Source organism: Larus michahellis, chromosome 3 (genome assembly GCF_964199755.1).
Source record: "Larus michahellis chromosome 3, bLarMic1.1, whole genome shotgun sequence".
Taxonomy (NCBI): domain Eukaryota; kingdom Metazoa; phylum Chordata; class Aves; order Charadriiformes; family Laridae; genus Larus; species Larus michahellis.
This window is the reverse complement of record NC_133898.1, coordinates 49275169-49287489: the sequence shown is the minus strand read 5'-3', so window position 1 is coordinate 49287489 and position 12321 is coordinate 49275169. Positions and strand designations below refer to the sequence as shown.

Below are 12321 nucleotides of genomic sequence, written 5' to 3'. Positions count from 1 at the left end.
GCTGCAACTTTAGGAAGTTTATTTTATTGTCAAGGTTAACACCTTGACTGCTGTCTGTTTAAGCAGATTTGTTCAGCTGTTTTGGAAGTCATAGTAGTCATTGAAGATAGCAGCAGGGCAATAGGACTGAAGGTAGAAATCCAAAATACAGCTTTTTTTTTGTTTGTTTGTTTTTTAAAGTCTTGGACATCTGTGCTGAGATTAGCAGCTTCCAAAGCCTTCGTTGTACAGTACACACAATATAGCTACAACAATTGAAAGTGATGTAAGCTAAATTGAAATAAATACCAAGTTAATTTAGTAACAAAGTGACCCCAGTTTTTGTATTTGTTCTTATAGTTAACGTGACAAAAATGCATTTTTTAAATAGTTGTAGGTGTTCCATTTTCTTCAATATTTAGCACTGAACAGCCGTTTGCAACCTGGGTGCTATTTGTAAATCTAACTTTGTCTAGAGCATATGTTGTCATGATTTATTATCAGAATGCATGAAAACACAGAGAATTTATTTTAATTGACCTAGAATATTTTTTTTCAGTTTTTCGTTGTTGAGAAGTGTAGTCTAGACTGAAGGGTTTTCAGAAGTTATTTGTGATAAAATTGGAAAGCAAAATGGGATTGATGTTGGAATCTGACACTTATGACTACAAACTGAAATAGTCTGAATTCATTTTTTATTGTTTTGACCTTCTGTTTACTTTAAAAAAGAAAGGCATTAGCAGCTAAGTCTGTTACTGAATTTTTTGTGCAAGGAAACTTGGAAGAGGAATGAAAGTGATTAGCCATCCAGCAGCTTTCGAAGAGCTTGTTTAAATGGGGAAATTTAACCCCTAAGTATGTAAGTGAAACTACACTGAGAAATTTTTATCATAATATGCAGGTTGATCATACCTTAGGAGAGAAATAAACACTTTTGTTTGGGGGTGAGTAATGAAAACTAATTTGAAGACTGCAGATTTGAGAATCTTTTAACTATTTTATAGTGATATTTTGCTATTGAGAGTGGAATTTACATCCTTTTGCTTTAGTGGGGTCTGGATAGTCATGTAGGCTCTTTCTTTATTTCCAATCAACACTAAGGAGTTTAAGCCCAAAATCTGACTTTGTTTCATTTAATATTAATGAAAATCATTCTTTTCATATTCAAAACTTAGGGGAATAAAAGGGAGGAAGGAAGCCACAGATGAATAAATACGCATTAATGAAATAGGAAAGTAAATTCAGAAAGAGTACGTTTGAACATAACTAGAAGGATATTTTATAATATTTTAAAATATGTGATACTTTGGCAGTGACTTTTTAAATTTTTTTGTGCAAATTGGTTTTGTCTTTAATACATAATTTCAAATTAGTGACTTAAATAAATGCAATTTTTCATTATGCTAATAATTATTCTTTTTACACAGTGAAAACAAAATGAAATTTCCGTCTACATCAACTTCTGTATCCAGTGCATTTTCAAAATTGAGGATTCTGGCACTTAATCAAACTGAGATAACATGGGCAGAGGTAATAGCCTTTCCTGGTTTTGTTTTTATTTATATTGTTAGGTTTTTGAGGCAAGGAAAGCACAATAAACATTTATGCATTATATTATTCTACTGAAATGTAATTATCCTTAGAAAAGGTGCTGTGGTGTAACTGTGTTAATTATTTAGTAACTAACGCAGTCCTACATAATGTAGGAAGTTCCATTGGCCCAGGAGTCTAATAAGAAACATTTAACTTCATCTACACCTGTAAATTATCAAGTGAAGATGAAGCAGCTGGAGTATAATAGAAGTTCTTTCCTTAGTATAGTATATGCATATATCTAAATACATCTGAGATTTCTATTAATATATCAGTGAAAGAGCTTATTACTGTATAATTGTCAATTAATATTCAAAATATAACATAAAATCTTCAAGGGGGAAACATGTCCTGTAAAATATCTGACAGTTAGAAGCCATTGACTTAGAAATGGAATTCATGCATTTGAGAGTAATGAATTCACATTTATGGCTCCAAAACCATTTTTTCTTATTCAGCATTTAGATCATAATATTATATTTGTCATTCTGTTTTCAAACTAAGATCTTATATTCATAAAATAATCTACTATTGTACAGGGTGAAAGAAAAATCTGGGTTAGAACAGAGGTGCAGGGTCATGTTTCTGACGCTGGCAAGTAGCAGGTAGTTAGGAAAAATTCTAGGCAAAAGGCAGGCATATGGTAAGAGCATATGGTATAGAGTAATCTGGAATTCTGTGGCTTCCTGAGCTGGAGACTACATATCTGCATTTAATTAATCTTCGTGGATTTTTTGTTTCATGATTTATCTAACTGTATTAAGAACCCATGTGAAAAATTTTATATCATCATCTTTTAACATCAGTTTAATTATGTGCTGTATGAAAAGATACCTTTTTTGGTTTTGATCTTGCTGCCTGATAATTTCATTTAATAATTCCCAATATTTTATATGCAAGTAACTGAGAACAGCTATTCTCTGTTTCATAGCTTTGATGATTCTTGTTAAGCTTCTTTTTGCCTTTCCCATGTATATTATTTGCTTCCTGGGATAAAGAGACTGAAAACAGAGGAACGTCAGGGACTTAGATGGTGACAGTTGTTTCTTGTTGTCTTTATTTCTTTTGCAATAGGTCTTGGACTTACATTTTTCTCTTTTGATCAGCAGTGGCTACTCCACTGGCTATTCCTCCCAGCCTCCCCACCAGCTATCCCCAACAAGCCCCCGGCCTTTCCTTAGTGTTAATTCGGTGTCAGATCTGTGAATTTTTGTTTCTGTATGGAAGCTGGTTTAAGTGATAGTTAAAAATTCGGCAATTTGAGTTTCTTATAATTGTTCTGTGACTGGCATTTGGTTTGGCAATTTTCCAGTCATTTGGTCAGTCTGTTGCAAAGTCATCTCATGCTTCAGTTTTGTGCAGGTTTTTTTCTTCCATCCATCACAACGCAGGGCTTTTGTGGGGGAATCCCCCAAAGGTTCTCTGTAGTGAAAGTGCACCTAATTTCTCTTGACTCTGCAGCCTTCTTTTCATGCTTCCTCATCGCTAATAGATAAACTATTTTGGTCTTTCTTGTTGACATAGGGAAACAGTATACAAATTAAAGAGAGAAAATATTGGTGTTTCCCACTGGTGCTCTGGAGCAGGAAAAGTTGTTACATCTGAGTTTGTATGTTTCCCTGTGTTCCGGATATGGCAGCAGGGTGATGTTTCATATTTTTGGGTGTGAAGCAGTTGAGCCCCAAATCATATGCCGCTACTTGAAGAGATCTCAGTGTTAATATTTCGTATTGTATATATAATGAAACAGTTATGTATACATCCAGCTGTATAACTTCATACAGCTGTAACAGAGAGAATGAAGAATAGTTGATGAAAGGAGGCTTTTTGGTGTCTAGGAGAGTGGATATTTATAGGAGAATCAGTTAGCTGTATACATAACCAATTGAATTTGATTGTGCAGATCTCTGAACTTTACTGCTTTGTAACCTTTATAACCTCCTGTAAAAACAAACTTTTGGGCCATTACGCTGTGCGTGCATATGTCTATGCTCTTGCATCTCAAAAACTTTGAATCCACTAACCAATTTCAGACACGTTTTGAAAAGAGGTGGGGCCTTAAAAATAATGTATTACCTACAAGTTCCAAGAAAATAGGAATGTAGGTGGAGGAAAGAGGCCCTCTAAGTTTCGTAACCAAGGAAGGAGTAGCAGGATGAGCTCACGCTTAATTTAACTCTGGAGAATACACACAAGAAAAACCTCAGCAAAAAAAATAAATTGCGACTTACAGGCACAAAGCTGTAGAAAACCAGTCAGTTCCAGTGCTTATGGAACTCTGTCTGCTAGAACTGCAAAGTTTTTGACACTGTCACAATTGCAAAACTGGGGTTTATGCCAGCAATTTCTATCGCTTTGTAATAAGCATCTATTTTTAAAAGTTATCTGCTATAGATGTTTGCAAAAAATAAATCTTTATAAAGTAAAAGAATATTTTTTAATGTAATTTCAGGACATAAGATTTAGAACAAATGGATCTTTGTTTGATTTGTAGCCTTTTTGAATTAATTTCTTTTCTTTAGAGTACTTGAAAACTTCAAGATATGTGCTGACTTAATGCAATTCTAAGTTTTTAGTGGTTTCATGTGCTGGCACAGTCCCATGACAAAGAAGTCTTCAAGCTCTGATAAATTAAGACATTTAAAAAGTCTGTCAGACCTGATGACATGTGCAGTAGTTCTAGAACTTCAGCAGTCGAGTATATCCTGCCATTTCCTTACCTCATTGTAGGGAAAATCTGATCACTCCCAACCTTATTGAATAAAATAAACTCAGTTTCCAGGTCACCCAGTCTGAGGTCTGGCAGCTCCCAGCCTCAAGCCTGGACCTCAGTTCCCCTCTGATGTCATCTGTGCTGGTAGATCCAGACACAGGAAAGAGCCAGCTGGAAGAAAGGGAGGGCCAGGCAATCCGTAATACTTGTTTCTCTGTTTTTGGGAGCTATGTCTTGTTCTAAACACGTTCTGAGGAAATCTGCATAAAGTATAATTTCTGGAATAGTTTATCCCAACTTTTGTTATATTAAATGAAGTTTTGCCCTTAGGTTCTTCTTTGTGCTCCAGGATGGCCAGCACTTGAAGAATTGTACCTTACTTCTAATAATATTACAGTTTTGGAAAGGTAAGAGGAGTAACATAAGTCAGTCGCGTGTGACTGATGCACTGCAAAGTTATATAGCAGATAAAGTTACGTTCCTGTAACGTTTACATCACCATGCCATAATTGTAAAATAAATGATGCAAACTTCACGTGATGTACTTCACAACATTTATAAATGTACACAATTATTTGCATGCAGTTTTATACTTAGAAAATTAGTGTTTTCATTAACAAATAACTTTAAATGTTCTGTGTTTGTGTTTGTTTCTTCCCAATGTGGCAGGCCTGATAATGTCCTGCAGACCCTGAAGCTGTTAGACCTTTCAGACAACCAGTTACTGGATGGAAATCAGCTGCATCTAATAGCACATCTCCCCAGGTAGCCGTTAAACAAATTTGATGGGAATTCTTTGTCTGGGATATTCATCTCCCTAGTCTTTGTTGACTGAAATATGATGGTATTGGATGTTGCATGGAAGATTTGTGGTATCTTGAAATAGAGGCATTTTGCCCTCTTCAGGAGAGAAACTGAATTATTTAATTGAGCTATTTCAGTATAATCTTATTTTTGTTGTATAGTAACACATTCTTAAGCTGTATGTTACTGGGTTTTCTTTATATAGTTATGAAACGAAAGTGATTTATCACATTACTAAGTTCTTTATATATTAGTATGCACAGGGTTTTATCCGAGGTGACAGGACTGTAGTTTGTGTGGAGTGGCAAAGCAAAGGAGCTATGGAAGTGGTTTCTTAGGAACAGTTTTCTGACCATGACAGTGTAATGCAGGTTCCTCAGTAGCTGCACAGCCAGCTCGGGATCGCTGGAGCCTGCAGAGAGCTGTTGGGGGCAGTTTGTCGGAAGGTGTTACTCCTGAGGCTGACACACTAAAGATCGCTGGTGATGGACGCTTGCCATGAGCACTTTACACACCCGTGCCACCTGCTTACTTGTCCTTTGTAAAGAGAGCAAAACAAAGAGGGGTTGGAGGGAGGTAAAAAAGGGTGGTGATGATTCTTCCATGTCTCTCTCATCTGCACTTGATTAATGGCTTGATTAACACAGATTCGTCTGGTTTACTGCACTCTCAATAGCAACGTCTTTATGGTAGTTACAGGCCTGAGCTGTGACTCCTTGCTTTGGCGTCACCATCCAGGGAAAGGAGGTGTGTGTTCCTTAAGCTCTTCAATTACAGCGACTGGAAAACTGTGGGACTAATACAATAGTTTTGCTAATTTGTCAAATTATTATCTTGCACTCTACACCAAAATAGCAGCCATGATTTTAAATAGCCACAAGCTATTTAAAAAAATAATTTGGAAAATCACACCATTTAAATCCAGGAGCCATTCTGAAAACTTGAAATTATTGCACTTATTCTCTGAAAAGCTTATTCCATGAACACTCTGCTGAAGTCTGGGTACTGTCTGTGAAGTTGCTGTTCATTTGTCAGTGATCATACATCATGTCAAAAGTTCACTAGATCTTTGTTTAAAAAAAAAATGAGGTAGCTTTGGGACAATATTTCTTTACAAAAAACTTTGCATGCCATGTACAGTAATCATCATATCGATTAAATTTCAGATTAGAACAGCTAATACTTAGAAACACTGGAATATCTTCTATACACTTTCCTGATGCTGGATTTGGTATGTAAAAGAAGTAATGTATTTATAGCTTTATAATTCTGTTTGTTTAAAGTTTTCACTATTGTCTTGTAAATGTACTCTTTTTCCTAGGATGCAAGACTAAAATGTTTCCTTCACTAAAACGCCTTGCAATAAATGACAATAAAATATCCCAGGTAAGTTTGACTGTGGTAGTTCCACATTTTGTAAATACATGTATCTTTGTTTAAGAGTAACTTGCACTTCGCTTTTTTGAAACTTCTTTGATTGTACGTGTAAGATCCTGAGGCAACTATTGAATACTTTGATCAACGCAGAGGCATAATTTAAAAACATTTCTTAGTGCCTCACTTAAACATGTTTACAGTAGCTAGTCATATCCCTCTGCTACCTCATTCCTCTCGCAGAATTCTAATGATCTAAAATGCTGAGTAGTTCCTCATTTGTTTGTTGGGGTTTTTTTAATTTACTTAAATGTAATGCATTTTTTTTCCTTAGCTAGATGAACAGGATGAAAGCACTTGGTTCTGCCGTCCAAAAGAATAGTTTCAGTCATGGTCACTGCACAGGAAAAGTCAATCTTACTGTGTATTGTTCTGAAATGAAGTAAGTTTTATGTTTCCTCTAAAGACTGTTCCCTTCCATTTCAGTGGTCATCTATCAATGAGCTTGATAAACTGCCAAGTTTGCGGTCACTGCAGTGTCACAACAACCCTTTCATGGACACAGAGAAGAACCCAGAGACCCTGAGACAGCTAATTATTGCCAAGATAAGTCAACTGGAGGTTTTGAACAAGTCTGAGGTACGTGATATTTCAACAAATTGCATGAATCTGGGGAAAACGCTTAAATCATTGCCTGAGGAATTGTTTTCAGTTTCTTTTAAGATTCGTGTTAGTTTGGGTGTAGAAAAAATAAAGTGCCGACTATCGTATCACCTGGTCACTGGGGTACTCAGTAGGGCGACAAGATCCTGCCCTGTTTGTGAAGGCTGCGAGCTCACCAGGGACTAGGGCAAGATGGAGCAATGGCGGTTTTTTTCCAAGTGCCTGAGACACGTTGAAGTTGCAGGACTGTTAATGAAAACCATACTCTGGCCAAAAATAAAGAAAAGGCAGCATAGTTGTATCTGTTTCAGTGACAGTAATGCAGGCATTAACCTTCTGTAATAGGAAAATAGCATTATCTAAACCAAATCAAACTTTCAGCAAATGTTTATCATAAAAGAGAGCAGAAGCAGCACGTGTTCCATAGCTACAAAAAAAACATCCTCACGTCATCATATACAGTAATGTCTTTGCTTAGATATTCATTTATGGATCAGTCAGTACCTGGAAGTAGGGGTTGCAAGATTCTTAATAGCTTTATAATGTACTAAATATATGGATTAGTCAGTACTTGGACATAGGGTTTGTAAGATTCTTGGTAGCATTAAAACATACTGAAGTAAAAGCAAGGAGGCAGTGTCGTTAATTAGATTTTCTTCTCTGGAAAGTTGTGTAATTATATTATGTGCCATTTCTGTGTCAGTACAGATCCTTCCTGCTGAAAGAAAAGGAGCAGAGCTTGATTATCGAAAAATATTTGGAAATGACTGGTTAGCAGCTGGTGGGAATTGGAACCCAGAGAAGAACAAACCAAGTGAAGAATTTCTTGCTGCCCATCCCAGATACCCATCGCTTTGTCTTAGTAAGTACACATATGGTAAAATTAGCATTTCCCCACTTCTGGCATTATGGTAGCACTGGTTCAGTCTCTCTTCAGTTTCCCCTTCCCCTTGATGCTTTTTCCATGTGCTTCTCCTGCCTTAGGAGAGCCCACGCGTTGGCAGAGCAAACGGCTTTTCCTTCTGCAGGGCATCTGCATAGTACTGCGCCCTTCCAGGCACCGCTGCTTCAGGAGCTTGGGCTCATTGCCTCAGGGATGACCCCCAGGGGCATCTGCCCTATAACCCTACTGGTGAGCAGGCAGCAGCTTCTCCAATGGGGGCTTTTTTAAAGGGGGAACGTCAAGCAGCGCCTCCATGTGCCTGTCACCTACTCCACCCCATCCCTGGGTGGGGTGCCTGCGCACCCTCCAAAATGCTCTAGCAGTTGATCAAGGTTCACGTCTGCAGCACTTAGGGTTGCAGGAGCCTACCGCCTTCTATGCTCAGTGGCCTAGCTGCCCAGGGAACTGAGGCAGCAGGCTTGGACCTCATCCAACACCACAGTGCGCTCAGGGCTACCGCTGGGTTTTAGTCTTTGAAGGGTTCACGGCTACATGCCCTTTCCTTCACACAGAATATGGGGCACCTGAAGAAGGAGAACTGAAGGGACGACAGCCTTTGACTCTGAAAAATCAGCTTCTGAGTAAGGGGCCAGAAATGGTCAAAATTTTTCCTTCTGCATTTAAAATGTTTTATGAGCATAGTGTTTCCTGGGTGTTTATGGAGAACAGAAGGTTCAAAAGCCTTTGAGACATCACAGAGTTCCAGCTTGTAATTCTGTGTCTCTGACCTGTGTGTATCAATGAGTTTAACCAGATACCTGCTTCTGCATACTCTTATCTCCTCCCCCCCCTCGACCCACGCAGAATGATTTTCTTCATAAAGACTTAATGGAGAATAGAGGTAATCAGTACTCCATTCTGACACTGTGAATGGCTTCTCTACAGAAGACATTTGAGATTTTAACCATAATAGCTGCACTGTTTTCAGATTTATTTATTTTTTTAGTAGCTGCTTAACTTTAGGACAGTCACAAATATGGGTAGCTTTGGTATTTGGGCCTGTCTACATATTTAAAGTAGGTTACAGTGCAGCCTTACAGTTGATTTGTTTCCCAGTTGATAGAAGAACTGAACCTTTTCTTACTCTAAGAGCAAAAGAGTATTTTAGGGCATTACATTGTAATGCATTTAGGTGGAAGACTAGTACAAAATCTAGTTGGCTAGATGTAATAGAAACCTTTTTTAAGATGAGTCTTGTAACCTCTGTAAAAGAATTAGGCTAATAACTTCCTTAAAGTGTGCTTTTGAGCCATTGAGGGTCAAAAACCTGCTTTAAACTGAGTAAGCAGTTTCCATTCTACTGTAGGTTATTTTAAAAAGTTAACTAGAAATTAAGTGTTTTTAAGTAAATACTCCTTTTGACCAAAGGTGTTAAGAATTAGGGAGTCACTTTTAAAATATTTCCCCTAATTTACCAAAGATGAATAAAAACTTGATTATTTTAATAAAATTACCTTTAATTTTGCAGAGGATGACTAAATGCTATCTTAACTGCCCAGATACAGGCTATTATCTTAACTTTTGTAGAAGATCAGGCTGAGCTAGGGGAAACAACCTGTAACAGAAACAGACTAGCAAGACTCTGTGCTCCTGGCGGGACAGGGTTTAACCTTCATTCACTAATGCCTCCCCCTTCTTCCTTAAGCTTTGACAATTAAATGTCCCGAGAACCCTGAACAGAAGCCCGTAGAGAAAAAGCTACCAGGTAAGAAGTCTTGGCTTGTGTTTAAGCAGTTGATTTGTAGCTCCTTTTCAAATAACTGTATTAAAGAACAGCAGTTGCCTCTGGCTTTGTCAGCTCCTGAAGATTCTCCCCTGAAGACTGTCATATAAAGAAATGACAAAGGTAGAAATTGTTTGAAGTTGTCATTATTTTTCTGATCTTCGTACTTACTTTCAGTCCAGCTTGAAGATTAAAAGCTGATGCTTGTCTTATGCTGTGTCTCTGCTGCTGGTTTCAAGCTTAATGTGTCTGAGGCAATCAAAGGCTAATTAACTGGTATGAAATGTAGTGGATGTGTTACCCAAATAACAAGAACGTGAAGTTGTAAGAGCCAACTACTCAAGAGCTCATCAATATCTGCAGTTCTAGATATTGAGGTCTAGTATCTAATACGTTAAGTTAGAAATCTAATTCTGACCTGTATCAAATTAGTCTTTTGAAGTTTTAGTGCCTGTAGTGAGACCAGAATTAATAGACTTTGTTCTAAATCAAACTGATGTTTTGGAAGGATGTGTCAGAATGGATTCTAAGAGAAAAGACTTACTCAAGCTTTATTCTAAAATAAAAATCACATTTATTATCACAAGTTGCATAAAATCAGATAGATACAGCTTTTACAAAAATGTTTGATAGAAAAATATTTGTCTAAGTACAATGTGTGGTATTACAGGAATAACTCACTATTGCTGTGCCTTTAGATAAAGCTTCAAAAGAAGTGAAAGTTCAACCAAAATATCGAGTATATCTATTGCAAACACCGGTATCACCCCTGGAACAAACTACATTTACTCATTCAAGATCCATTACAAAAAATATCCCTTCGTGTAACTGACTTCATAATATAAACCACTCGACAACTCTGCTGGCAGTTTGGTTGGGACTAGTGCCATTCTTAGAAACGGTATTATGTTAACTAGTTCCACCCTAACATTCATTTATTTGTGCCGGGAAAGCCAATTTCTGGTAATGAAAACTTCAAGGGACAGTCGCCAGATGCAAGTAGTCAGAACCTGACTGGTATGTGTCCCAAAGGTCACTTAGTTTAGCACATAGTAAATACAAACTCAAGAAAGGTAAATTATGAAGCCGTAACACTTTAATTTGGTATGTGGGATCAAAGCGCTTAAACCCTAGTAGCATATCCTGTCCTATCCACCAGAGATTAAACCATTTTCAATTTGCTATTAGCAGTTATGGTTTCAGGTACAGAAGACATTATTGCAGTGTTAGAACTGAAGCAGCAATACAGCCTTTCACTGTTGCTCTAAGCAAGTATAGTGGAAACACTAGTACTCCGCTACAGCTCAGTAGTAGCAGCATTTTTCTAATAACTTTTCTTTCTCTCCCCTTGACAGAGTCTATGACTATTCAGAGGGTCAAAGGATTGCTGTATCGCCTACTTAAAATTCCTGGTTCAGAACTGAAACTGTCCTACGAAAGTTCCAAAGTGAGTTAAAAATGGGTAATTCAACAATAAAATACTGCATACTGCTAGAGGTCAATAGCTTGTTCTAAAATACTACCTAATGAAATTGATTTCACTCAAGGAGGGCAGTCTTCATGCTGTAATTTAGGACCTAATTGCATTTCTCTAATATGGCAGATCCTCCCCGACTGCAGCTGCCTGATCTGTATTTGGTTTACATGAACAGATTTCAGTTTAAGTCTGATCAGTTTTTTTTCCTTTCTTATTCTAGCTGGAAGGAAAAGAAGTTGAACTAGACAACGACTTAAAGCCTTTGCAGTTTTACTCAATAGAAAATGGAGACTGTGTGTTAGTACGGTGGTAAGAAGGGACTCTCTTGATAGACTGAAGGAAAAGCCAACCCTGGAACTGCAGAAGAGTTACAGGCTGCCCACAGACAGTACGGACTGTGCCTGAACGCAGGTATGGGAGAATGCGAATTTCATACGGGGCACCAGAGGGCTACACAACAATACTTTCAGCTCCTACGCTTAATCGTCAGTCTCCATGAAAGCGTTTGCTTTTGGCTGAATTGTCTTACTTGAGAGATACCAAATAGTGCTTAAATGCTTCATTTAATAAAACTGAAGGTAAGCCTTTTGCCGAGATTTCATACTACCTTCCCACTGCAGTGGTGAGAATTTGTTTTACTGCACTGAGTACATGATTTAGTTGTGATCTCTTTGCGTATAACAGGACAAAATTAGTGCTGCACTGAAAGAGGCTACTTGCTCTTTTTGTTTTCGCCTACTTCCAAAGACCTTAAAGCAAACCAAAGTAAAACAGCAGTAAAGGTAGAAGTCTCTACACAGCCTTAGACTATGCAAGGTCAAAATCTGACATACCTTTATTCTACCCTACAGCGTTAACATACCACAGTATAAATAAGTTCTCAGCATACTGCAAGGCATTGCTTTTTGTTTTACATTCTTTAGCGTGCGGTTCCTCAATCTTATTTTACTTTCACTTGTGTACCTTCAGATTCATATCTAATAACACATCGAACTATCAGAAATCCCTCTTAATCAGGCCAAGTTTGCAGTACTTCAAGATTTGGTATAAGC

General features: G+C 37.5%; 1 protein-coding gene across 10 annotated transcripts in view; it reads left to right on the top strand.

The window, feature by feature from the left end:
• The window catches only part of TBCE (tubulin folding cofactor E), a 53158-nt gene extending 41288 nt beyond the window's left edge, over positions 1-11870 (top strand). For 8 of the 10 annotated variants that reach the window (XM_074580079.1, XM_074580076.1, XM_074580071.1 and 5 more), the window contains exons 7-17: positions 1407-1509; positions 4616-4692; positions 4955-5050; positions 6256-6320; positions 6411-6475; positions 6950-7102; positions 7835-7988; positions 8582-8650; positions 9715-9774; positions 11148-11239; positions 11490-11870. In XM_074580079.1, the coding sequence (XP_074436180.1) occupies positions 1407-1509; positions 4616-4692; positions 4955-5050; positions 6256-6320; positions 6411-6475; positions 6950-7102; positions 7835-7988; positions 8582-8650; positions 9715-9774; positions 11148-11239; positions 11490-11582 (1027 nt within the window). In that variant the 3' untranslated portion in view covers positions 11583-11870. The remainder of the gene's footprint in view (positions 1-1406; positions 1510-4615; positions 4693-4954; positions 5051-6255; positions 6321-6410; positions 6476-6949; positions 7103-7834; positions 7989-8581; positions 8651-9714; positions 9775-11147; positions 11240-11489) is intronic. The other 2 variants (XM_074580078.1, XM_074580077.1) reach the window with 1 other exon arrangement.
• Positions 11871-12321: the final 451 nt, after the last annotated feature.